The sequence below is a fragment of the Chinchilla lanigera genome, unplaced genomic scaffold (genome assembly GCF_000276665.1).
Source record: "Chinchilla lanigera isolate Chin_1 unplaced genomic scaffold, ChiLan1.0 scaffold00080, whole genome shotgun sequence".
In the NCBI taxonomy this organism is placed as follows: domain Eukaryota; kingdom Metazoa; phylum Chordata; class Mammalia; order Rodentia; family Chinchillidae; genus Chinchilla; species Chinchilla lanigera.
Genome location: NW_004955481.1, coordinates 6,484,068 through 6,510,849, shown reverse-complemented (window position 1 = coordinate 6,510,849; position 26,782 = coordinate 6,484,068). Strand labels below are relative to the sequence as shown.

The 26,782-nt window shown below is 55.1% G+C and overlaps 1 protein-coding gene and 1 long non-coding RNA gene across 7 annotated transcripts in view; one reads left to right on the top strand and one right to left on the bottom strand.

The window, feature by feature from the left end:
• Positions 1–9,146, bottom strand: part of Rab11fip4 (RAB11 family interacting protein 4 (class II)) — a 52,745-nt gene extending 43,599 nt beyond the window's left edge. Inside the window, exon 1 of the mRNA XM_013503485.1 lies at positions 8,721–9,146. Within this exon, the coding sequence (XP_013358939.1) occupies positions 8,721–8,774 (54 nt within the window). The 5' untranslated portion in view covers positions 8,775–9,146. The remainder of the gene's footprint in view (positions 1–8,720) is intronic.
• Positions 9,147–11,616: 2,470 nt separating this feature from the next.
• On the top strand, positions 11,617–21,879 carry LOC106146491. 6 transcript variants are annotated; one of them, XR_001230943.1, is made up of 7 exons: positions 11,617–12,261; positions 12,698–12,861; positions 13,607–13,680; positions 13,840–13,969; positions 14,063–14,875; positions 15,555–15,747; positions 20,962–21,879. It is a non-coding gene; the product is annotated as an uncharacterized LOC106146491 (long non-coding RNA). The 6 variants fall into 6 exon arrangements; XR_001230941.1 differs by having other exon boundaries at positions 13,607–13,969; positions 14,063–14,228; positions 14,708–14,875; XR_001230944.1 differs by having other exon boundaries at positions 13,607–13,969; positions 15,655–15,747.
• The last annotated feature ends 4,903 nt before the right edge of the window (positions 21,880–26,782 follow it).

Here is a 26,782-nt window from a genome sequence, read left to right as displayed (position 1 = left end):
CCGGTTGCCGGGAGACCCGCGTGGGCCGAAGGGGCTCTTTGTATCAAAGCGGCGCTGACATCACGCGGCGCCCGGGCTCGGGGACTCGGGGGGCGGGGCTCGCGCGGGGGGCGGGGCCAGGAGGAGGGGGAGAGCGGCCGGGGAACCCGAGCCGGGGGGCGGGGCCCAGGTAGCCTCGCCCACCCAAGGTAGGGGCAGGTGCCGGGCGTCAGCCAATGGCCGCGGGGCTGGGGTGAGTGGGTGGAGCCCGCCTGGGCCCGCCCGAGCCCGAGCCGCGAGGGGAGCGCAGCCGGGGATTCGCGGAGGCCGAGCCGGTGCGCTCTCGCTCCCGCTGGTTCCACGCCGTGCACGCCGACCCGTCCCCTCCTTGCGAGAGTGGGGCCCGCCTTCCCCGGCTCTCGGACCCGGATCCTGGACCCCCACTACGACCTGCCAGACCTCCGCCAGCCAGAGTCAGATGGCTGCAGTTAATTTTTATCCTGAACCCTGCCCACAACTTTTCCAGTCGTTCGGTGTAAAGCGACAGCGATCTGTACAACCAGCCAAGCAGTGCCAAGACACGAGCGGCAACAAGAGCCAAACAACCAAACACAAAGAGGAGGACCCCTCTCCGTGGAAAGCAGTAAATCTAATTTACGTTAGAGACGCGGCCCCTCGTAAATATACCATGCTCCGGATTAAAACCCGAAAAGCAAACGGTGCAGTGAATGCAGAGCAGCACGCATTGCAAATACGGTTTCCTTTTGACGCGAGGTTGCATTACGTAACGTAGGGGAGCAAGCAGATTATCCTACTGACTGACTGGCTCCAAGCCACCTCTGCCTTCCCCGAGCCGTCCCTGACCAGCACGGTGGCACAGGCAGGATCAGCTGGGCACCTGTGTGCTTTGGTCCAGCACCCTAGACACACAGCTTCTCTACCTACTTCCTGCTCTCAACTTCCTTCTCCCCAGTGTTCCTCTGACAAGTAAGTTCCCAGCTCCCCACTGTTTACCAAGGCAAAGCAGCCCACTAGCCCGCTAGAGCCCAGACCTGCTTGGCACGGCCTTGGTGAGAGGGGCATCCAGCCAAGGACGGCCTGGGAAGGGAGGCTGCCGCAGCGGACGTGAGGTAGAAACGCCTCTTCTGAACTCAGCCTGCGGTTTCTGAGCTGACCTTTGGATCTGTGCGCAGAGGCTCAGCCTGTTCTCGGCCTTGCTGGTGTCCACCCCCACAGTCCGTCCCACGCGGGAGCATCCCGGAGAACCCTGGCTTGGGACTGAGGCAGACCTGGCTTTGAATCCTACTCGGGACAAATTACATGAACTCTGTGGGATCCAGGGTGTTCGTCTGTAAGGCGGGGACATCACATTCCGGGGTTGCTGTGTACCCTCACACGGACAGCGCACAATTTTAGGTCCTCGTCACGGGTGTGGTACCCAGATGAGCCCTCAAGCCGGGGCTGGCTCTCGGTGCTTTTCCAGCTCCACCCTGAGACCTGCGCTGGCAGCCTCCTGTGGAGTTTAGGGTGTGGCAGGGTGCCGGCAATCTAGCTTGGTTTCCCTTCTGCTCTTGAAACGTCCCACGTTGCCGCTAAGGATGACTGGGCTCCATAAAGCAGGTCACATGGCGGGATGGCCCAGAACTGGCGAAAGAAGCAGATCCTCCAGCGATCACTGTTTGGGGGAGGGAGCTCTCTCTCAGCGGAGATGAGTATGCAAAGCCAGACCTGTCAAGCCCCTGCCAGCCCCAGCCAGACCTCAAGAATAAACAAGAGCCGTGGACAGGGTGATTCTAGTGGATTCCTCTTTATTTAACCCACAGGTAACAGAGCTGGCGTTTGTCCTGAAAAGCAGTGCCAAAGAAAGCCAGGGACACTGAATACTTGTGGGTGGGTTTGAGGGCTGCCCAGTTCTCCTGACCACAGAGAAGTCTCTTTTTTTCCGAGATAGGGTCTCATTATGTAGTCCAGGTTGTGCTTCAACTGTCTAACCCAGGCTGGCCTTGAACTTGAAATAATCCTCTTGGGGCTGGGGATTTAGCTCAGTGGCACAGCACCTGCCTGGCAAGTGCAAGGTCATGAGTTGGATTCCCAGTACCGGAAAAAAAAAAAAAAAAAGAAAGAAAGAATCCTCTTACCTCAGCCTCCCCAGTGCTGGGATTGTAGTTCTGTTTCCATCTCTATAAAGTGGTAATAAGACACTTCCTCTTTCAGTTGTGAAGTGTTTTTTTGTTTGTTAGTTTGTTTTTGCCGTTTTGAGACAGGGTCTCAATATGCAGCTCAGGCTGGCCTTGAGCTCACTTTGTAGCCCAGCTGGTCTCAAACTCACAACAATCCTCCTGCCTCAGCCTCCCAAGTGCTGGGATTACAGGTGTGTGCCACCATGCCCAGCTTCAGTTGTGAAGTTTAAGTGAAATAATAAAATAAGTGTCTGGTGCAATGTCTGTTTGGTGCAGGCACTTGCTAAATAGCAGCTCCTAGTTTCACCAGCAACATTAACGAGCCCCAGTCGGACTGTCTGGTGCTACACATGACATGGGGACCAAGGCCACGTCTTAGCTTCACTATTTAGGAGCTAAGTGAACCCAAGCAAATTTAATTCCCAGTGCCTCAGTTTCCTCATCTATAAACTGGAGAAAACAGTAGCATGTGTTTAGGATCACTGTCAAGAGCAAAATAATTAGAACCCGTACAACATTCAGAACAAGGCTTCTACATAGCAGGTGCTCCATAGATGTAGCTATTACAAATTGTCTTTACGGCACAGAGCTCGGAGGGACAGAGGTGAGGGTTAGAGCCTGAAGCAGCTCGTGGGAGAGTTTAGGACTCCGAGTCAAAGGGGTGGGCCTGCCACCTGCCAGCAGTGTCGGGGCAGCAGCGATCATCTCAGGGCTGGCGGGTGTTGTATCTGGGGTGCAGGAGTTGGCAGGATATGGGAGCTGAGGGCTCTAGTCAGGTCTCAGTGACCCTGGCTCAAGCGGGCTCAGGACGAGTTAACAGAAAATATAGTTCTGCCTCCTGAGCCCAGCACCCCTTCCATTGAGGCTGGAGGGAATGGGGATCTTGAATTAGCCTGCTTGGTCCGTTAGCACAGCTATGTTTTAGAGGTCATGGAATCAAACTCTTTTATGCTAGGAAATTTATCTAGAGAAGCATCTCATGTGCTTTTCTTCAGGTTACAGATGGGGAGACTGAGTGCCCAAGAGGGCTGGGGATTTATCCAAAGCCACACAGAGAGATGTCTGCTGAGCAGGGACTGGAACTCAGGCTCCTGGCCGCCGCCGCCGCAAGACCTGCTCCTTTCTTTTTTTTTTTTTTTTTTTTGTTTTGTTTTGTTTTGTTTTTCTTCCGTTACCAGGAATCGAACTCACGACCTTGTGCTTGCCAGGCAGGTGCTGTGCCACTGAGCTAAATCACCAGCCCAAGGCCTGCTCCTTTCTGCTATGGTCCGGAGGCTCGACTGATGGGAGGGTGTGAGAGGCAGGGGACGAGGAGCGGCCCAAAATTGACTTTTTACCTTGTTTGCCCCGTGCTGTGAGTCTCCCCAGGAGAAAGACAATCTCATTAAAAACGGAAACTTAGCCAGGTGTGGGGGTGCATGCCTGTAATCCCAGAACTCTGGGAGGCTGAGGCAGGAGGATGGTAAATTCAAGCCCAGCCTGGGCAACTTAGTAATTTACAGGAGGCCCTGTCTCAAAGAAAGGGAGGTGGGTATTCTTCTGGAGAATCTAAGAATAATTTCCAGAGGAAAGTTACTCTGATGAATTCTTCTGACGTCTTAAACTGCCCCTCCTGTTGTTGATAGGATAGTGTACTCCATGATGATGGTTGGCAAAGTCAGACAAAAGCAGCCTCTTAAATTTCAGTGTCAGAGGCCTTAAGCAGTGGCTTAGGAGAGAGCAGGGACCAAGCAGCAGGCTGGACCCTGGGATGGAAGAGCTCCTGCTTAGAAAAAACTTCGCCCCGGAGCCCTTCTTCAGCAGGGATGTGTCCAGGGACGCTGCACTGGGCTGGCATCTTCCCAGGAGGAGGAGAGCACAGGCGCGCCTGCTTCCTCAACCAGCCCTGAAGATGTGGGGCTGCCTCTGGCCCTGTCCAGCTCTGTGTGGGCTGCAGACTCTGTCCCAGGAAAGCTGGGCATCCGACAGCCAGCGCTGGGTTTCCTCCAACTCCTCAGCCCTGTCCTAGCCCAGGGGTAGATCTTGCACAGGTGACTGTCCTATGGCCAGGATGCTTGCAGCAGTCTGCCCCTGGGACCAGGGTCCCTTGTTTGTGTGGCTGGACGCTGTCAGCAGGGCTAGACTAGGTTTTGCTTTTTGTTTTGAGACAGGGTCACACCACACAGTTCAGGCTGTCCTTGAACTCACTATGTAACCCAAGCTGGCCTCAAACTCATAGTGATCCTCCTGCCTCAGCCTCCTGAGCTGGGGTTATAGGTGTGGGCCACCACACCAGGCCTCACCAGCTGTTATTGACTCTGGAACCCAGGCTGAGTCTTGAGATGCCGGCTCTATTTCTGTCAACCAGAGCACACAGAATGATGGGTTTTCTTACTCATTCAAACCCAACTGAAGGGGGAAAATGGTGAGAAAACCCATTTCCTCTTCAACAAACATCCCCTCTGACTCACGCAATCATCCAAAAAGAGGCGGTTGGTGGGAGGGGAAGTAGAGGTGTCCTTTTGACCTGGCCTTGGTGAGGGCGAGCTGGAGGGAGACTTCCTGTTCCTCTGCTCTTGGTACCATCGGGTGACCAAACACCCACTACAGCATAAGTCACTCTCCTCCCTGCAGGTGCCCTAGCACACTGCCCTCGACCTGGGCTGTGTGGATGTCCCATCGCAGGTGCCATGGCCCAGGCCAATTCATTGCCAATTCAACTAAAAGCTGTTTTTTGGAGACACTGTTTCACTCTGTAGTACAGGCAGGCCATGAATTCAGTAGGTAGCCCAGTCTAGCCGTGAACCAGTGATCTTCCTGCCTCAGCCTCCTAAGTACTGAGGTTGTAGGTGTGCACCAGCTAAAAGCTTTCAAGAATAGACATTAAACCAGTGGTTCCTAAATTGTACCACATATTAGAATCACCTGAGAAACTTAGATAATGTCAGTGCAGTGATCTGATGCAATGCAGGTTTTTGGTGGTTGTTTTTTTAAGATCCCTGGGTGACTGCAATGCAGTGAAGTTTGCGAACAGCTCTGTGAAGACTGCCTCAGCCTCCTGAGCTGGGGTTATAGGTGTGGGCCACCACACCGGGTGGTTGTTTTTGTGGTGCTGTTGGTGAGTGCTGGCACTATCCCAGGGGGAGCATTTGTTTGTTTCTCATTCACTCCTTTGTGCATGAATAGTCAACAAAGATCTGCCATGAGCCGGGCCCTGTGGTAGGATCTGGGGATACAGCGTGACCCATGCAGTCTGGGCTAGCTCTGGTGGAGCTGATACTCTAGTGAGAGAAGTCAGATGATAAGCAGATGGATGAATGACGTGCATGACGCGTGCTATGAAGAAAAGCAGTGCGGGGTGGTGAGGGACAGAGAGCGCTGGGGGCAGGAGGACTAAGCTACCCTTTCTGGGAGGCACTGTGCACCCCTGCTTGGTGCCCACACTTCCTCCTGCTCTCTGCAAACAGCTCTCATCCTAGGTGACAGGGCCCAGCAGGCAGCACCAGGGCATTTGATGCTCAGGACTCCCTGCTGCCTTTCTCTGTATAAGCAGCTTCTTGGCCGCAAGTGGAACTGTCTGCGAGGCAGCAGAAACTAATTAAGGGTGAGATAAGAGTGGGCAGTTAAGGGCCGCCCTCTGCTCTCCAGTGTGCCCGGGGAGCAGGCACCCTCTGTCCAGTTCAGCAGGTTCTGAGCAGTAGCAGCTCAGGCCATGGCGCTGGGATTCGCCCACATGTGCCTCTGTGACATCACCTAGGGAGCGCCTGGCCCTGTGGACGGACTCGAGGACAGCCTTCTGCTCCAAGCCTGGGTGAGGGTGGGGCGGGGTACTACTCCCTGGGTGCGGCCTCGTGCCCCAGTTCCAGGCCCAGAGAGACACGCGGTGGCACTTCCCTGGGTGCCCCCGGAGGAGGTGAGCAGGGTAAGGCCAAGGTTCCGGGAGTGGAGACGGGCAACAGGCTTTGTTGCTTCCAGAAGTGTTCCGTGGAACTCATCACCTCCGAAAGCAAGAAAGGGCCCTGTGGGTGAGTGGGCAGGTGATTCGTGACGCCCCTTGGAGATATGACGGTGATCCTTTGCGGGAGAGAATCCTGGCTGCTGTTCTAAGGCCGTCAGGTTTGGACAGAACCTTCTCGCTTGACATTTAGCAACAGGAGAACTTGGCGTTCTGGGAGGAGCACGTAGGGGAGACCGTGTGCCAGACTCCCGCGCACACAGGAGGCGTTATCACCTTGGTTTTCAGGATACAACAGCAGTGCTCGCTTCGGCAGCACAAATACTACAGATACAGCAGCAAGTGCTTGCATAGCCTGTGATACAAACCCACCCGCCAACCTTGTGGAGCAGGTATCACCCCGCTGTACAGGTGGCTTTGAGAGCACTTCCTGGTCCTCGTCAGGTCTGGGAAGTTTATGTTTATAATTCCATGGAAAAGTTATTGGACTTCTAGCGAGTTCATTCCCATCTATCACCACCAGTGCAACACATGGCCAGAATAAGGACGCTAAGGCGTATTTGTAGCTGTGGAGAGCCAAGGGGTCCTAAGCCCAGCTACGATGATGGCTAATCAGAACAAAGGCCTCCACTCAGGGCCGAACCCAGCTTTTATTAATTCCTGAAGAGGGGAGTGGCTCGAGGATGAGTGACTGTGAGAAGGGTGGGAAATAACTGAGCCCAGGGATGAGCCGGGCTAGGAAGATGGTCTGAAATCATGTCTGCAATCTGCAGAGCGAAGGATATATGCAGACGGCGTAATCTGCATAACATAATTTGAGGTAGTACCTCATGTTTTGGGGCGGTGCTTCAGCTGTGATGTGTAATTTTTTATCCCCTGGGAAGTCATAGCCTCTTATCTTGGTCCCAGCCAACAGCACGGAGCGTTGTTCTCCCTCCCAGCCAGCTCACACGTCTTTTGGGAGCTATGGGACCGGGTAACACTGACCTGTTGCCTTGCTTCAAAGACTGCGCATCAGCACCTCAGCTGGGCCGATGTGCATTGCCGAAAGCCAGTCAAAGGGATAAGGAAGAGTCCTAGCCAGCTCTGCACACATCAATACATGGGAATAGGGCCAGGTTTAGCCAAAATGGAGATAGCTTCTGTTCTTTCAAGGAGAATCACCCCGGTCCTCCACAAATGGGACAGCAAGGCTCAGAGAGGCTACTGGAGGAAGCCCAGCAACACCTAACCACCTATCCAGAAGAACAGAGGCTCGGGCTGGGCAGGTGCCTTGCCCAAAGTGACCGTGATGAAACCCGCCCCTCCCTCACTCAGTCACGAGTGCACTTGTTTACTCAAATGACATCACCGGGCAGAATGCGCAGGCCGGGCACCGCGCTGCCGCTGAGGACAAACAGCCGTGCCCCTGGAGCAGCGAGTGCTGCTCTTCTCCCCGCAGCCCTCCTGAGCCCCGGGACAGTGCTGGTGCCACGTGCCCTACAGTCATCCGTGAACACGCGGGTGTCAGAGGTGTGCACTCCCCAGAGGCCCTGTGCCCAACAGAGGGTCCACCTCGTCCCAATAGCTTCACGTCCCCCTAGCCGTGGGCTCCTATCTATGTACGATAGGTGGAGAAGCTTTGGGGCCCCACACCCAGCTCCTTCCGTGGCCCCACAGCCGGACCTATGGGCTGTGCTCGCTGTGGCGTCACCCCCAAATTCCCCCCAGAGCAGCTCCCCGGCAGGAGTGCCAGGAGACCCTCTGAGACCTACCCCTGCCCCTCCTCACGGCTGTGTGGGCTCCCTGCCTCCTGGTTCTCAGCCCGCAAGGAGGCTCCTGTCTTCCACAAGGGACGCACCAGGGCATTGTCCCTTATTTCAGAGATTTATTCCTCACTCTTAGGCAAGGATGGTTACAGACCGATACAACTTTACATCGTTTATCCAGTTAAAAGACACAGACTGAAGGGTTTGAGATTCTACTTTGAAAGCAAACACAGCCCACGACAATTACCTCCTGAATTATCTTTGTGAGACTAGAATGAAAAACACCCCAAACCCACAACAAACAAGCCACCCAACCCCTGGCACCGCAGAGCTGCAGGCTCTGCCCCGGAGAGAAGGCGGTGGGCCCAGGAGACGGCAGTCTCGTGGCCAGGCCTGGGGTGGCTCACTCCCTCAGGCCCGCCCGAGTCCACTCCTGAATAAACAGAGGCCGCAGCGGCGCTGGAGACCTGCTCGGGACGCTGGGTCCGCCCGTCTCGGGCACACGCCCAGTCTCAGGCACACATGCCTCCTTTGTGGCTCCCCTTTCCGGGCTGGGCTCGGCAAAGGGAAACCAAAGGCGCCTGCCCTGGGACACTGAGCCAGTGTTCCTCCCACTTTGGGGAAACCACAGCCCGGCCACCGCCCGGCGCCTGAAGGAGCTGCTGTGTTCAGGTGGAAACTGAGGGGGACCCAGCCCGCAGGAGGCCTGGGCTAGGGGAGAGAGGCTGCTCAGGGTACCCTAAAAAGAAGCCTTTCTTCCAGGCGAAGTCCCCTGCTGTCCCCACTAGACCACAAGGCCACGTTCACGGGCGTGGGCCCCCTGGTGCCTGCGCAGCAGCGGCTGCAGCCCCAGCTCTCTCTGCATCACCCGTCACTTACCAGCGTCTCCCAGCCCGGCTCCTCGGTGACCAGCAGCACTGGTAACAGTCCCATCCGCCCTCCTCATCTGCAGTATCCATGTTCTACAAAGTTGCCTCCAATCCTGAATCATCAGCCCTCCCCGAACAACTGCTCCTAAGAGAAACATCCTGCTTGAGTCCGGCGAGCCATCACACGTTTGCCAAGCAGTGGTGTATAACCCTGTTTTATGCAGGTCTCTGTTTAGAGATGCCTTCTACATATATGACACAGATTCATTAACATGGAACTCATGAGCAGGGGCACTGTAACTCATTCCTGCCTGGGAGAAGCTCCTTTGACGTGTTCTTCTTCACAAGGCACATCGCAGCTTTCCTGCCCTTAGGAACCCAGACGGCACTTGGGGGTCATTTGAAGTAGTGAAACCATCAGCTGGGAAGGGTGGCGCAGAGCCGTAATCCCAGTGACTCAGGAAGCTGAGGCAGGAGTATTGCAAGTTCAAGCACAGTTTGGGCAATTCAGTGACTTACTAAGACTTTCTCAAAAACCAGAAGTGGGGCCGCTGAGAATGTAGCTCCTGGGTTCAATACCCATACTACAAAAAAAAGTGAAATCACCAATAAAAAGATCAAAAATGAAGAAAAGATGGCATTAAATAAGCCCGAAGAGAAACACTCATTTGCAGTATGAGAGCGGAAATGAGAAGGTAGCCTGTCAGCCTCAGCTGCCAAAGTGTGGCTTAAATTGCCGTCACTGTAGAACGTCTCCAGATGACCACAAAGCACTGCAAGTATTGATTATGGACTCTGAGCTTTGCAGATACACAATGTGTACATCATGAGGATCCCCGTACCTGCGTGACAGGATTGAGGGCGGGAGTGGGTCATTAAATGATACGTATGGGAGGAATTATTAGCTACTAGCTGTTGCTAAGCAGCAATAACTCAATGAATATTTTTACTGTGGCTATATTATTATTATTATTATTATTATTATTATTGTATTGGGAATTGAACTCAGGACCCTGAGCTTGCCAGGCAGGCACTGTGCCGCTGAGCTTATATCCCTAGACCTACTGTGGCTATTATTACTTGCTGAACATACCACAGCTTTATATATATATATTTTTTTTTTTTTCCCAGTTTTTTTTTTTTTCCAGTACCGGGAATCGAACTCATGACCTCACGCTTGCCAGGCAGGCACTGTGCCACTGAGCTAAATCCCCAGCCCTATATATATATATGATGGCACTCTTTAAATTTATTTACTTTCTATTTTTTGGTATCGGGAATTGAACTCAGGACCTTGTGCTTTCCAGGCAGGTGCTGAGCTATATCCCCACCCCCATACCACATCCTGACACCTTTGCTGTTCCCTTTCCTTGCACTTTTTCCATCGCATGAAGCCCAGAGCCAGGTTTGAGTCTCACCTGTGCCGGTGCCAGCTGGGAGGCCTTCTGGTTGCGCTGGTCCTGTGCCCAGCGTGCTGCCTGCTGTTCCCTTGCAGCTGCTGAGGGTGCTTTGTGAAAGCAACCAGAAGAGCCCCGTTCCCTGGGTCTGCACGCCTGCCGGTCCACGGCCGCCGCTCTGCCTCCCTGCTGCTACACAGCTTGGCTCCTCAATGGACCCTGATATTCAGGCTCTCAGCTACACCACTTTGAAAGTTCCTTGCTCCCGGATCCCCCCACAGGACCTCTGCAGATTATGCTCTGGCTTTAAAGATCCCCCGACTCGGGCTAGGAATCTAGCTTGGGGGCTACAGCACACACCACAGGCTTAGAAGGCACAAGGCCCTAGCGTCAATCCCCAATGTTGCAAAACACAATAAAAAACGCCATCCACTCAGAAGCAGTTGAAATGAACGAACGAGAACAGGATCTTCTCCTACCTGAACAATCACCAGTGTGTCTGGCCCAGGGGCCGCTCCTCTAACACAGGCTTGCCTTGGCTCTGGGGCACCGCCCTCCTGCTTTGTTCCTTCCCAGCACTGACTCCTCAGCCCGGGCTGGCTCCTGCCCTCCCTGGCCTCTTCTTTAGCCCCTTTCCTTCTCTTCCTTGGGGAGCCCGTGGCTTTCAATTCCATCAAATACTGCTGTCGCCGCTGTGCTTATGTCCAGCCTGGGCCTCTCCCCTGAAGGCCGGACTCCCAAGCCTTGGAGGAGACTGTCTGCTGACTATCAGCAGTGGCTCTGGGGCTGCACAGGGAGAGGTGCGCTGCGCTTGTGCTACAGCAGGGCCTCAGCTGACCCCATGGGGGCTCTGGAGCTGTGCTGAAAACAGCCAGGGGACAAACACTTGTGTCCCCACAGGGACCAGAGGGGAGATCCCCCAGGAGGAGCTGTGATCCTGGGGAGGGTCTGCTGCAGCCAGCCCTTCCTGCAGGAGGTGGGACCCCTCACCACAGCTAGTGGGAGGCGTCTTGGGTTCACATGTCCACAGCCTAAATGCCAAGGTTCCCTCAAACCTGCTGCTTCCTCAGTCCCCAGAACCCATCCTGCCTCAGCAAATGAGTCCACCCCTCACGCAGGAGCTCAGGCAAGAGCCTCAGAGCAGCCCCAGACGAGTGCCTCCCCCAGCAGTAAGTCCTGCCACACTCAAGTTGCCACCAGCCCAGACCACACTGCAACCTGCTCCCCGCATGAGCAGCCACCGGACGGGCTTCCCTAACGCCAGTGCTGTCTTCATGTACACACCGCACGGAGCTCTTTGAAACACCAAGCAGGACAGCAGGGGTGGTGACACACATCTATCACCATAGCCACTCGGGAGGCTGAGGCAGGAGGATGGCAAATTTGAGGCCAGCTTAGGCAACTTAGGAAGAACCTGTCTCCAAATAAAAAATAAGAAGGGCTGGGGATAGAGCTCAACGCGAAGGCCCTGGGTTCAATTCCCAGTACTGCAAAAAACAAACAAAAACTACACAGAAGACCAGAGGCAGTGTAGTTCAGTGGTAGAGTGCTTTTCCAGCACATGGTATTTCATCTCCAGTGTGGCAAAAAGAAAAAAAACAAAACAAAACAACCGCCAAACAGAGCTTTGCTCCTTCCCTCTGAAAGCCTCTCCTAGCCCCGCCTGTGCGCTCTGGCATCCTGCCCAGCCCCTTCCATTCCTCCCACCCAGCCACAGCCCCGTTCTTGCCGATTCTTCCCTCTTTGTCCCACCTCTGAACCTGCTCGCCCCACCTTCAAGGCCTCCATTCTCACCGGCCACATGCTGTGCTCCTGTCACCTGTCACCTCCCCTCCCAGTGAACAACGCCTGCCATGGCCCTCCGCCCTTTGCTGGGGCTTTAGTTCGCAGCGCTCATCTCCTCGCATCTGCACCACCGCCGCCCTCCGCGTTTTCAGTCCTGCCTTCCCCCCTTGGAACACAGGCACTCTGGGACAAGGTGCCCGTCCCTCCGCGGGCAGGTGTGTCCCCGGTGCCCACCCAGCTCCACAGGAGGAGGGCACAGCTGCGCTTCGCTCCGAGGCACAGGCGAGGATCTGAGACGACACGTGCTGGGTGGCAGGGCAGCATTCAGGAGCGAGGCTTTCGAAATAACTTCCATGGTGTGTACTTCAGGTATGTAACACGATGTCACAAGACACAGATATAGTAAAGCGGTTGCTGCAGTGGAACAAGTGACTAGCATCTCATATAGTCACCACTTTCCACCCTGTGCAAGAGCAGCTATCTTCTACTCATTCAGCAAAAACCCTGAGCACACAGGCTGGGGTGTGACTCGGGGTAGAGCCGTGTCTTAAGGCCCTGGGTTTGATCCCCGGCACCCCACACCCCACAAACACAGTACACTCTTTTTAGCTACAGTTTTCATGTTGTACATTTGCTCTTTAGACTTGTTTGTTCTGTCTCCTCGCTGCTTTGTAGCCTTTAACCTACTTCCCCCACCCGCCCAGGTAGCCTGTTTTATTCTCCATCTGTATATGTTTTATATATTTGACTTTTCTTTAAAGAGTCCACGGGTGAGATCATGCACTGTTTTCCTTTCTGAATGAAGCTTTATTACGATTGCCGTGACTCAGCTTTCAAGGCCAGTGTGACTGTCAGCATGTCCCATCCCCACGCCTGCCCCACTACGCGAAGCCGCGAAACTCCTCGAAGACACCGGGCCTGGCCTGGCCCTGGGCAGCGCTCAGCCAGGGCCCAGAGACCTGGCCTCAGGTGAGCAGGTTCTTTCCTGCTTTATGAAGCAGCTTTGAGGGCTTCAGTCAAAGCACCTCACCACCTGATAAGGCCACCTGCTTTCAGGTCAACTTAAGTGCCAGGGGAGGGTGCAGCTGGGGGTTCCCATCTGCTCACCTGGCACCCAGTGGTCACATCTGTGAAATGGGGCTAAAAGTACCTACCCCACAGGATTGTTACAAGGGCCCCTCAGTGACACATCCCAGTACTTGGCAGAACAGGGCACAGAGCAGGTGCTTAAGAAGTGTTTGTCCCTGTGCTTCCCACGCCCAGTCCACCTGCTTCTCTTTGCCAGGCATTCCTCTCAGCCAGGCCTGCAGGGCAGCACAGCCATAAGCTTGTTTTCTGGTTACTGGCTTGGCCCGGCCCAGTACGTAGGCTCTTCTGCTCCTCCACTTGTCTGAACTCAGACCTTCGTCTCCTGGGGCGAACACATCTCTATCAGTTCCCCTTCTGGGAAGAAGTGGGAGGAGCCAGAAGCCAGGGGAGCGCTGGGTTTGTGGCCGTGGGCCGGGCGTGTGCGCCTGTCCCCACCACGCAGGGCATGAGGACCACAGGGGGCTTCCTCAGTCCTGGACTCGGATGCCCTGGGGAAGTCACAGCCACCTTGACAGGCGGGCAGAGGAGGTGCCGGTGGGTCTCAGAAGCAGCGACGCTCAGGCCCTTAGCTTCTCCTAGGAATTGCCTATCAGTCTGTTCACTGACTGTCCCCATACCCCTCCAGATCAAAAGCCTTGCGGGGCCCCACACCCCAGGGCTCAGAACACCACCCGGCCGATGGTGAGCATCACATATCAGGTGAGTGAATGAGCAACTGGGCCAAGTGCACAGCACCTGGGACTACCTGGGCGACTCTGCAGCCCTTGAATGCTCACCCCGCCTTGACAGCAAGCAAGCTGGCGAGGGTCTTACTCCGCACTGGGTGCCACAAGTGTCAGCTCGTCTCACCCTTCACAGTCACACAGGTGGGCGCGGACATACCTGACGGTGGTGGCTGTGAAGATACCAAAGTGTGAGCTTCCTCGTGTGTGGGCCGGGGCCCTGCTGGTGTGTTCATGTGACCCTGTGTTCTGTCAAATTTGTCCAAGTAAGACAATGTGAGCTTTAAAACAATGTAAGAGCTTCGGGGTCCACACAGCCCGGGCCTACACAAGCATGCAATATTCTTCCCATTTCACAGACGATAAAGCTGAGCTCAGAGAGATAAGAAACCCATCGAAGGACACTGAGAACCAGGATTTGGATGCAGGCCTGCCTGTCTCCAAGGCTGCTTCCACTTCTGCACAGGCCTCCCAAATCAGGGAAAGAAGACCGGGACAGCGGTAGAGCGGGTCTGCGGAAGCTGTGTGAGATTCCGAGCAGAGATCAGGAGAGAGCAAGAGAAGTGGGGAGAGAGACTCTCTGATCAGGAGGGTCCCAAGTCTAGTGCCCCGAATCCTGAGCACCAGCTCCCTGGCATCAGATTCCTGCTACCTCTGACCATCTCCTCCCCAGCCCCGTCCCTGGTGACCCAAATCTACTGTTCGCCTTTCCAGCTCCTGAAAATGCAGAGTACAAACTGCAAGGGACCAGCCCAGCTCACCCTAAATAAACCTCCTCTCTGTCCCCGTCCCCTTCCTGGGCCCCTCCTTCGGGGCTGCATGGCCCAGCCCGTGTCTAATGCCAGCCTGGGGCAAACAAGAGCTGGCAGGCTCCCTCCAGGGCAGCCCCCCCTCCCAGCCACCCTGCGCAGGGCCAGTGTCGGCTGCCCAGGCTTTCAGTTACCTTCATTAGAATGGGCCCCGAGAGCTGGCCGGCGCTGACCGCTGGGCTGATTCTATCACAGCAGGGATGAAAGAAGAGAAAAAGAGTGAAACGGAGCCGCCTTTCTGCAGCTGCTGGGAGGTGGACAGAGGCGGCGGGCTGCGGGCAGTGTGCACGGCCCCCAACGGTCTTGAATGGCTTCGGAGCACAGCAACCCGAGGAGAGATGGGTCACAGAGCTCGTTCTGAGGGTGAGGATCCGTGGGACAGACTCCCCATGGTGGCCCTAGACCCAGCACAGCGCCAGAACCACTCAGAAGGGAGACAGAAACCAGAGAGGGACTGGGGTGGGGGCAGGGAAGGGGAGGCCCAGAGGCAGCAGCTTTCTCGAATCCAGGGAACAGACACAGAGATGGTGTGAGGAACCTGCCCGAGTGTCTTCTTCCCTGCACAAGGAGGCGGCCTTGGTGGCCCCAGGACAGCCAGGCTGGAAAACATCTCTTAGGCCCAAATCAGAGACTTTAAGTGAATTGTTCTGGAAAATGCAACCAAACCTTGGGTGTAAATAGACATTAGCATAGTGAATGTTGGGCTTTCAGGACTGCGGGTGGCAGCAGCCCTGGTGGCCCTGTGTCCCCGTGAGGGACTTTCAGGACCAAGGCAAGCTGAGCTGCTCTGGCTCTGCATGGGCAGCCACCTGGTTTCTGCTGACTGCCCACTGGCTAATGGGATTGGGGACTTTATCCTAACCCTGAGGGTGTGGGGAGGGAGCAGACCAAGCGGTCTGGCAGCTGGCCTGCAGGAGGGCGACGGCTCGGCATGCCCAGGCCGGGGCAGTGGGGGACAAGGGCAGACACCCGACCAGCTTTGCTACTCAGTGGCAGCAGGACCCAAGGAACATCTTTTAACCTCCCGGCATCACTTTCTCAGCCTATGAAATGGGCATTGAAGCCGACATTCAGACAGCACTCACCTTGCGCTGGAGACTAACCGAAATGCCTGTTTACACTAACTCTCCTACTCAGAACAGCCGGAGGAGAGGGAGGCAGCGCCTTCCTCAGCCTGCAGGCGAGAAGACAAAGGCGGCTGACCACAGTAGAGAAACACACTGAGGTCACACGAGGTGCGTAATTTGATCCCAGGCCTCCTGGGCCCGGGGTGTGTGACACAATACCGTCTCTGTCCCCTTCACCTGGGGCCCACTGCTGGCAGGTAGTTATGCCGGGTGAACGAGGTTGAGGCTGGGAGCCCTGGCTGGTGAATTCTGGTGCAGAACTAGAGAGGAGCGGCCCAGCACACAGACCTGGCCTTTGGAACTAGGGGAACAGCCCACAGTGGTGATCCTAGAATTCTGGTCAGGTCAGTGCTTGCCAAGGACACAGACTCCAGCTGCCTCCCAGATCCTGAGCTGGCCCCGGAGCCCGGGCACTGCACTTTGCACAGAGACATCAGCTTAGTGGGGAGGATGGTGGGCACTAACCCCATTCCTCCTAGTCACAGGGGGCAGGGGAAGACCTCAGGTCTGTTTGTTTGGTTAGTTTTTTGAAAAAGGGTCTCCACATGATACATAGTTCAAGCTGGCTTAGAACTCATTGTGTAGCCCAGGCTGGCCTCTAACTTCCAGCAATCCTCCTGCTTCAGCCTTCCAAGTGCTGAGATTATAGGTGTGTACTACCATCCTGGCCAAGACTTCAGATCTGGACCAGAGAACCCGGTTTTGGTCCAGTCCCAGGGTAGCCTTGGGGAAGTCCTGGTTCTTCTGCAACCTCGGTTTTCCCGTCTGGGAGATGAAAGTGCTGTACCCAATGGTCCTATCCTGAGACTGTGTCCCAGGCCTGGCTGAAAACACCCACCCCTTTTGTTCTCTGCTTGTTGCAATAGGCAGCAGTGCCGATGTCTCTTTGATCAGGGCTCCCAGAGGGAGGCATGAAAATAAAATACCCAAGACGGTAATAGCTGCCTTGTCGGGAGTGGGCCCACGCGGTGGGAAGGGGGCCACCTACGGTGGCCAGCACGATCAGGCGCTGCTGCTTGATCAGCCCAGGAAGGCCAGGGAGCCCGCTCTGGCAGCACAGGTCCCTCTAGCCACATGCAAGCACACACAGGTGGCCACCGACTGCAGGGCCAGAGAGGAGAGACAGACAGGAGGAAAGGGGCCTGCCGGCTGCCTCATCAGGATGGAGGGGGGTCCAGGGGGTTCCAGCGCCTCAGGCCTGAGATGCCTCAGCCAGCTGAGAACCATAGGCCTCCTGTGTCGTGCCAAGTACAAGGCCCCTTGATGGCCCCACTGGGCTCCGACCTAATGTCCACCACATGCCAGGCACTGTTTGGGACCGTTGCCTTTTTTATTATCTTATTCCTCAGCACACTAACCTAGCAGGGAACCAGTGTACCCAACTTACAGACAAGGAAACTGAGGCTCAGAGAGGCCAAAGGAGCAATGTGAGGTAGCGCAGCTGCCCAGTGCCAGGGCCAGGGCCACCACCCTCACGCCTGCCTGGAACCCTGGGCTCTCTAGCGGCTGCCTCCCAGCAGGAGGCAAACACTCATTACGTAACAGGACTGCGCTCCCCAGGCTCCAGTGGCGGTTACCACCTCTCCACTTTGACGGCTTACGCTTTACTGGTTTTGGAAATTGTTGGAATCCTGAGCTAGCAGCCAGCAAAGTGCAGAGGCGCCTCACAATCAGGCCCCAATCCAGGCTTTTGTGTGGGGATCAAAAGCTTAGGGTCAGGGAGAATTTTCCAGGAGCTAGTGTGAGGCAGCCCCTCGAAGGTCCCAGGTGGAGAGCCGACCGCAGAACCACCCACAGGACCTTGGGACAGTCCCTTGTTCTTCCAGTGCTTCACTGGAGCTGTCCCAAGACCTTAAATGCAAATTTCCAAACTGATCCTTCTGACCCTAATGTTCACCAACCATGCAGCTGGCCGCACATTAAAACCGCCTGGGGAGCTTTTCAAACTCCGATGATTGGCTGAACTACAGACCAATTAAATCAGGACCCAGGGATCAGAGGATCTTAAAGGACTGCAGTTGGGTGGCAAACAGCAAACCCAGGACCTACGCAGGTGCCGGGCTCCCTCAGGAGCATGGGGCGAATCCCCTGGGATGCCAGTGCAGCTTGGGGCGCAGTAGCGCTGGGATCGGTCCCCGGTTCTGCATTTCTAACCAGCACTCGGGCGATACGTGGATGACTCATGCGGAGGTGCATGGGCAGCACCAGGAACGGCAGGGACCTAGAATGTTGCCAAAGCAACCTCCAGCAGGGAAGGAGAGGGCTCTCCAGCCACGTCTGTGTGCCCATGCCCTGTGCACACTCCAGGCCGCCCTGACAGCACGGAGGGCCGCACTGATCCAAACGGTGCACAGCCCAGGGTGTGTGCACAGCCAAGCGCTAGCAAGCACCTGGTGTCACGCGCGGATTCTCAGCTGCACACTTCCGGGCGACCAAGGGGTCCGTGCGTGGGGGGAGGTGTGGCTGGCAGTGATGGCTGAGTGAGCCCCAGGCCAGGACGGGGAGGGTCCACCTCACCCGCGCACCTGCGCCTCTGTGGCGGTGCCTTAGGTATGTATCAGGCAGGAAGGGGTCGGGTGTCTGGGCAGTGTCAGGTCCTGAGGTCGGCTCGTCATCCAGCCAGGTCCACCGCACGGGGCTGTCCCTCACAGTCGCACAGGACGACTCCTGTGACGTGACGCAACTCGAGCACAACTTTGTGTCCGTGAAAACACACCTCAGGATAAAGCCGCCTGCTACCGCTAGGCACAGAGGGGGAGAGAACAGCAAGGGGCCCAAGACGCAAGGTTCCGTGCCAGAAAACAAGCAAAGCAGTGGCATTGGTAGCCACCAACATCCCCAGTGATCTGTCCTGCCGTCAGGCTCCAACGTGCCCTGCCCAGTGAGTGCCAAGGGCTCTGCGTATCTCCTGGAACGCATCGGGAGCCTGAGGACTGTGCCCACAGGGTGCCCATTTCACAGACAAAGCAGCTGAGACTCAGAGAGGTCTGACTGGGAAGGGGAGAGCCAGGGTGCAGACCCAGGTCTCTAACTCTGAGCCATGCTCCAGGCTGGGCAGCCCCCGCCCCCTGCCTCCTCTGAGGACAGCAGACGCCAGTGGATACCAGCTACAGGTGCTAACTACAGCCCGCTCCTGAGCCAGGCATTTTAAGGGCACTTTTTTTGTAAACAACTGAAAGGCCAGCAAGCCAAACACAAACAGGGGACTCCCATGAGCTTACTCCCCACCAGACCCGGATATTAACTTCCCAACGGCCCCTACCCTGAACTCCAGGTGGCCCATCCCCACCCCAGTCAGGCCTTAGGACCTGGCTGTTCCCAGCCCAGGGGGACCTAGGAGGCTACAGGGCCACCCACCAGCCCGCCCTGCCCTGCCTGGCACCACGGGCGCCTGCTGTTTTTGCCTCTATGCGAGGCGTCGGCGAGGGCTCCGCAAGGGCTGGGAGTGACCAGAACGCAGAGACAGCACCGTGGTGTCCCCAGTTCCAGGGCGCTCTGAGTCCCTGTCCTGAGCCCTGCTCCGCGCGGGCTTCACAGGCTCTGGGAGACCCAGGAGGGCACAGGAAGTCCCCAGTGCCCACCCAGGGCATGGCGACGCCCGGGGACCCAGCCCCACTGTTGGGCAGGGAGGCCACGGGTCAGCAGGGAGGACTGGACAAACCTGGGTGGCAGCAAGCATCCCGAAGACCACCAGGGACAGGGCAGAGGGCCCCGCACCAGCAAAAGCCTGGAGGTGGGAAGGGCCGGCATCGGAAATGCTGAGGAAATCACTCGGGCCTGGTTAGGAAGCAGCACGGCTCTGGACCAAGTGCCGCCTGTTTGTTTACTCCACACCGGGACCCAGTGTGCAGAGACGAACCCGACGGCCCTGACCTCCTAGTGATAAACTATAATCACTCTAGTGAGCGCTGTGTCCCCGTTTTCCAAATGCAGATACCGGCCTGGAGAAGTGACATGATTTGCCCAACACCACAGCCCACCCACCGGGGGCAGGACTCCACTGGCAGCATCCCCACTCAGGTCAGGGTACTTGTAGACTGACTACCTGGTAATTGGCTGAGGGAAGAGGAGATTGGGAGGAGGGTAGGATTGGGGAGATAACACAGAGAGGAAGCAGGCTGGACTAGAGGGGGCAGATTAGAGACTAAAGCAGCAGAGAGGCTGTGGCCACAGCTAGGCAGCCATGATGAGTGAAGGCAAGACCAGCACTGCCGTGTTCAGGTGCACAGGTTACGCACTGCACCACTGCCAGAGGTACCATTCTTATAGGCTGCTCATGAGACAAGCTGCGTCGCATAAGGACCTTAGCTAATAGATAGAGGGGCCAGACTCACACAGCATGGGGTGTGCAGCCACAAGCCTTTCAGTGTCTGGGGAATGGCTGCCAGCCATAGCCCACACTGTTATCTCGATCCCACATTTTGTTTCCTCCTGGGGAGGAAGTGGCAGTTATGCCCCAGACATACTTCACACCCTGGGCGCACTGGGCCAGGGAGTTTTGCATTTCTGCGACAAAGATGCTGATGCCAGCGAGGTTGGCAAACCGCCCTGCCTTCCCGGCTGGGAGGCCCCAAAGGTGCCTGTGTGTGTTTAACAGCCCCGCTCCACCCCCAGGCCTGCAGCAAGACGCTGGCTGACTTTCCAGCCTCCTGTCCTTTCTCCCTGCTGGGGCAGGGTCGGGAGGGGAGCGTGGGGCGGCCTGGGAAACGTCAGAGCTTCTGGCCACCCACCGTCCCGGGGTGAGAAGGGTGTGCATGAGCGTCTGACCCTGCCCTGAGACCTCGGACAAGGGATGGAGCGCCGAGCCTCAGCATCCGCATCAGGACCTACCAGGCTGGGCTAGCCGAAGGGGCACAGGCGGGGTGGTAGTTAAAGGGTCCACTCCATGGACACCCCAAATGTCCCCCCTGCACCCGTGCTCTGTCTGGCTTGTACTGAGCACTGGGCGCCAGGGAATGGTCCCTGGGCTGAGACTGGAGATAGCAGAAAGGTAAGGGGTGATGCGGGGACAGACAGGGACAGATGGAGACGGAGAGGGGGAGGAGACAGACAGACAGCCGAGGCACAGAAACGGAGAGGGGTATGCCGAGGGAGGGACAGACAGATGACCAGGCAGACAGGACAGTGCTGCCGAGAGGTGTGGCTCCCAGCCCCTATCTGCGGGCTTGGGCCCTCAAAACCCTGGGGCTCTGAGTGTGACCCCCTAGCGGGCAGAGGGCAAACAGCCATTCCGAAACTGGGACTTCGAGGCTGGGCCTGCAGACGCCCGATGGAAACTAGAAGCAAGATGAAGCCTGGCGCGTCTGCCTTCGCTTTACGCAGGTTGCCTCTCCCTCCTCATCTGCCTTCAAGACTGAGGACACCAACACAGGAGTGACTAAGTAATTTTCAGGCTCTGTGGGGACATCGACTTCCAGCCCCCTTGGAGCTTCCAGCCACTGTCCCAGATCTGCCATCTCACCTCGGAGCCCAGGGAAAGCAGAGCCTCAAAGACCACCACACTTGGAGATCATGCCCAAGCAGGAGCTGTCATCTTTTTTTTGGGGGGGGGGTGGGTACTGGGAATCGAACTTGGGACCTTGCGCTTGCCAGGCAGGCACTTGTGCCGCTGGGCTATATCCCCAGCCCCCGTCATCTCCTGATGGAAACCCAACTGCCCCTTCCTGCAGGGACGCTGACTCCCGGAACCTTGCAGAACAGTCCCAAGATACCAATCAACCAGGCTAGGGCTCACCAGGGTTACCGACCCCACCAGCTATGCAAACTCCCAACCCTCGGCTTGATTCTCCCCACCTATGAAAGCCCAAAGCTTCTGTCAGTCCCTCAAAGACAGATCTTGCAACTCATCCGTCTTCCCAGCGCAGCCACGCTGGCCCCAGGTGGGCTCCCTGCCCGACATCCATGTTCCTCTCCTTGACCGGTGTTTTGGGACAAGTGACCGAGCCTGGTCTGTTGGGATCCACAGAGTGTTCCGTCTGTCCCCACAGCGGCAGGTGAGGGGCTCCCACTAGAGGCGCCTCCCTAGCTGTCCTTGACACCCCTGGGGAGAACAAGCCAGCTGCTGTGACTCCGCCCTGCACTGGGTCTTCCCAGCTTGTTTATGGGATCTGTAAAAGACAAGCCCTTCCGCCTGACCCTGGACAGGTGGCTGATCTTGCCAGGGTCCAGCTTTCTCCCCACTGTGACAGCCTGCCCCCCCGTAATCCTTTTCCAATAAAGTTTCTTCTTATAAAATCTGAATTTGTTGTTTTCTTCCCTGACATCTGTGAAACTGTTTATAATAAAAATCACATTCATGGGGCTGGGGATATAGCTCAGTGGCATAAGTGCCTGCTTGGCAAGCGCAAGGTCGCGAGTTCAATCCCCGGTACCACAAAAAAAAAAAATCACATTCACAGTTGGACCAATGAGAAAAATAAATTATATATGGGGGACAGAGTAACTAAGTTGAAAGAGTCTCTTGACCCACCAGTCTTACTAGCTTGAGGTTTTCTAAATTCCGAGACAAAAGAGAGAGGGTGAGGGGTTAGTTCTACTCTAATTCTTGTCCTGAAGGAAGAAGGACCTCATTTCACCGGGAAGGACTTCTTTCTTCTCATGCAAAATCCTAAAAAGAATGCACTGGATCAGGTCGTCAAAAGTTTCTGGTAGCAATTTTAAGGAAGTGAAGAAATCTGTTGAGGGCTATTTTTACTTAGCCAAGAGAGTAGAGATGAAATACGTAACAAAGCAGACATTTGTGCAAGAAGGGAAGCTGCACCGTGCCCCTCCGGACAGAGAACTTGGCATCAGGGCAGAGTGGAAAGTCCAAAGGAACAGGCACTTTCTCAGGGATCGCCCGGAGCTGGTGCCCGCCTGTGGATGCAGGACAGAGCTCTCCAGCGGGAAAGGGCAGCCACCTCCTGCCGTGAGCCCTGAAGCCTGCAAGGCCCGTGGTCTGAGGCTCCCCTGGGGAGAGTGAGGGGGGTCTCCTCCAGCCTACACTGAAAACTCTCCTAAGGAGAAGGGTCTGGCAGGAAGGACAGGAAGCAGGCAGGGTTGGGCGGTACTGGCTGTCAAGTTGAATCTTCAGTGCAGAGGGCACTCAGCTCCTAGCCCAGGGCCAGAGGAGGCCTAGTTCAAGCTGCCTGTGTGTACAAAGCATGGGGTAGGGGGAAACTGAGGCAGGGACCTGAAGAGGATTAGAATATGTTGCTCCAAACACACCACTTTGGCAGAAGGATTATTTTGAGCTAAAGGTGAATGTCGAGAAACAGCAGACAAGCTCTCTGCCCTCCCCCACACGCCTGAAAGCAGGGCATACATTTCCCTTCATAAAAAGATACACATTTTCAGCAGGGTGTCATAGTACGTGCCTGTAATCCCAGCACTCTGGAGGCTGAGGCAGCAAGATCATGAGTTCAAGGTCAGCCTAGGCTACATAGCAAGAATTTGTCTTAAAAAATTTTTTTTTCTTTTTTCATTTGTAGGATGTCCCTATCCGCATGAGGAAGAGGAGAATAGATCACATGGGAATCTGTATAACATATCTAAGCAATCTTACCTGACCTACACTCCTAGCTACCCTCCCATAATTTACTGCCTCAGGATCCCAAATTCCTTTATCTTTGTCTAGCCACTGCCCAAAATGGATCTGCTTTTGCAAAAATGCCATATAATTACCCACCTATCTAATCATCTCTATAGGCTTTCACTTTTTTTTTTTTTTGTCTTTTTGAGACAAGGTCTCCCTATGTAGTTCAGGCTGGTCTTGAGCTCACTTTGTAGCCCAGGCTGACCTCAAACTCGCAACAATCCTCCTGCCTCAGCCTCCTGAGCACTTTTTTTTTTTTTTTTTTTTTGAGACAGGGTCTCGCTATGCAGTTCGGGGTGGCCTTGAATTCACTATGTAGCCCAAGCTGACAAGCCTCCTGCCTCAGCCTCCCGAGTGCTGAGACTGCAGGTTGTACCACCATGCCTGACTTCACTTCTTTTCTGTGATGACCCTTGCACATAAAAATTGTAAATATCAATAAAACTTGTATTCCTTTTTTTCTTGCTACTCTGTCTTTTTCCAGTTTAATTTGCAGATTCGAGGTATAAAACCTAAGAAGGGATGTAGCTCAGGGGTACTACTCAGTTAGATAAAATTAATACACAACCAGAAAGGGACTGGGCTCTCAAGGAGATCAGTGAGGTACAGACATCAGAATTGTAGCTGGAGGTCCATCAGAAGAAAATAAGGCCTCTTGATTAAAGTCACAGTGGCCAGATCTATATGCTTCCCTAAGGGGCCAATGGAAGTTTGAGATTACACAGCAACTGGTACCACCCTTCTAGGATTTCCCTTAGAAGCAGACCATTATCTCACTAGGGGTGGGGCATCCTCTGTACCCACTAAGACTAAGATTACTAGCTGGGCATGGTGGCGCACACCTGTAACCCTAGCACTCTGGTGCCTGAGGCAGGAGGATGGTTGTAAATTTGAGGCCAGCCTGAATTACATAAATGAGTTCAAGGCCAGGCTGAACTACACAGCAAGACTGTGTCTCAAAAAAAAAAAAAAAAAGGCTAAGATTACTAAGAGTAAGACTAAAGACAAGACTAAGACTATAGATTATCAACCTCGGCAACTGATACCATCCGTGTGCCCTTGCTGTGTGCCCTGCTTCCCTACTGGATCAATAATAGCTCAGTGGTTATACCTGTAATCTTACTGGTTGATTATAGTTTGACCCACGTTGTACCCATCTCATGATTTTTGCCCTATAAAACATTCTTGGAGAGATGACCCGGGCGGCAACCTGCTAGGGACCCCTCTGGTCTCTCACGAGCTGCTTCCATTCCCCAATAACCCTTTCCTACTCTTAACCTCCTTTGTCCTTTGTAATTCATTCTTCGATTTCAGGGGCCATGAACTTAGCACATCTGACATCTAACAGGTTGAGGGGTATATCTCTCTTATATCAGCACCCCCAAAACAAAGACTAAACCCCTAAGAGGGTAGAGGAGAAGTAATTGTCTCCTGCAGACTGGCTGAATCTGGACATGCTCTCAGTCTGGTCTCCTGTCTATGATGTGGCACTGACCAAAGAGACTTAGAACTGATACATGGCCTGGGGACCTCCACGGTGTGCGCAGAGCCCATACCACCAGCACTTTCCTCTCAAGAGGCAAAATTTGGGGCTGGGTGTGGCGGCACACAGCTATAATTCAAGCACTCGGGAGGCTGAGGCAGGAGGATTGTTGTGAGTTCGAGACCAGCCTGGGCTACAAAGTGAGCTCAAGGCCAGCCTGAACTGCACAGCGAGACCCAGTCTCAAAAAAAAAAAAAAAAAAAAAAAAAAAGCAAAATTGGGGTCTTCAGATGTAGCTCAGTGGGAGAGCACTTGCCTAATATATGTGAGGCCCTGGATTTGATCCCTGGCACTGCAAAATTAAAATACAGCAAAATAAAATAATTGATCATGCCCTGTCTTATATTATTCTCAGCTGTTTTCATTTTCCAGGTCAGGGGTAGGAATGTAGCAATGATCTGAACCAGAACAGCTGTTTACCTCTCTCAGGGAATGTTTGTGCATTCTTCCTGAGCAACTCAGGCTCTGAAGGTGCGGTTTCCAGGAGATCGGGCCTAGCCCCAGGGGAGGGTCTGGCCAACCGGGTGGGCCTGGTTCTGCAGGAGCAGCAGGCCTGGGAGGGGGCAGTGCATGTGTGGGAGGAGGCCCGGGACACAGGCCTGGCCACTAGCTGGTCAGCATGCTGCGCAAAAGACATTCACTTAAGAATAATATACCCTGTAGTCTACGCATTATGAACGGAGACACTGCCGCATTTTCTAGCCCCCCTGGGCGCTTTCCACACATTCCCATTTTTCATTTTTACAAGAACTCTCTCAAGAAGACATCAGTTCCACCCCCACTTAGCAAGTGAGGGAAGTGAGGCTCTGAGAGGTTAAGCACCTTGCTCAGGGTGCCCGACTAGCATGGCACAAACCCAGCATGTTCAGACCCCAAAGCCCCTGCTCTCCCTAAATATAAATTAACTGTTTAGCCCTGGGCATGGTGGTATGTCCCTATAATCCCAGCTACTTGGGAGGCTGAAGCAGGAGGACTGCTTGAACCCAGGAGTTTGAGGACAGCCTGGGCGTAAAGTGAAATCCCCACCTGACAAAACAAAACAACAAAAATAAAGAACCCTTTCCCTCCGGAGTCCATCAAGTAAGTCTACCCCTCCCCATCCCTGAAGCCAAAGCTTGCCTCTGGGCTTGGATGGCAACACCTCCCAATTCCCAGCCAGGGCAGCGGCCCCAACCTGGCTGGGACAGTGGCCCGGCCTGGCTTCTGCAGGTCCACAGCCCCCAGGAGTCTGCCTGGGGGAGAGGCATGGGAGAAAGCAGAGCGGTGACAGAATCAAGAGGCTGAGCACACATGCCGGCAGAGTCAGCCCCTCTGTCACAGCAGCAGAGATGCAGGGAACAGAAACCTAGCGGGCCTCGCCACATGCCAAGGTGACGGCTCTGTAAATCACTGTTAGAAGCAACAGGAGGCATCGCAAGGAGGAGGAGCGGGAGGAGCAGGAGGGGGGGGAGGAGGACCGGGAGGAGGAGCGGGTAGGGAAGGGAGTCCTCCGTGCTTTCCAGGGCTTCCTGTTGTTGGGCAGACAGTTAGACATTACGGGGCCTGGGGGAGGGGGCGCTCCAAAGAGCGCACACTGACCATAGTAAAGAACAAAGACCTCAGTGTATAAAGCACTTACAGTCATCGCGTAGGTCTCAAACCCAAGGGACCCACAGGGCACAATGACATCTCAAGGTCACACCTTATGCACATTCCTCCTGATACCTGGCCACCTGGCCTGCTCACCCCAAAGCAAGACGCGCCGCATTCCAGGCTGCTCTACCCCACAGCCTAATGATAGCAGGAAAGGAAATGTTCCTTAAAACCCTCCTGTCTCCAGCTGGGACCCGGTTTAAATTAAGAATTTATCTTCTGTAAGTTTCTCCCGTGGTTGGAACCCCTCAGCAAGCCCCGTCACAGTGTGGAGCTGGGGCGTGAGTTCTGCTGCCTCTGAGCTAGTCCCCCGACTGCTCCTGGGTTCCCAGGTGGGAGTCTGAGGTAGGATAGAAAAAATGAAAACTAGACAAAAAAGAGACAAGGAGATCAAG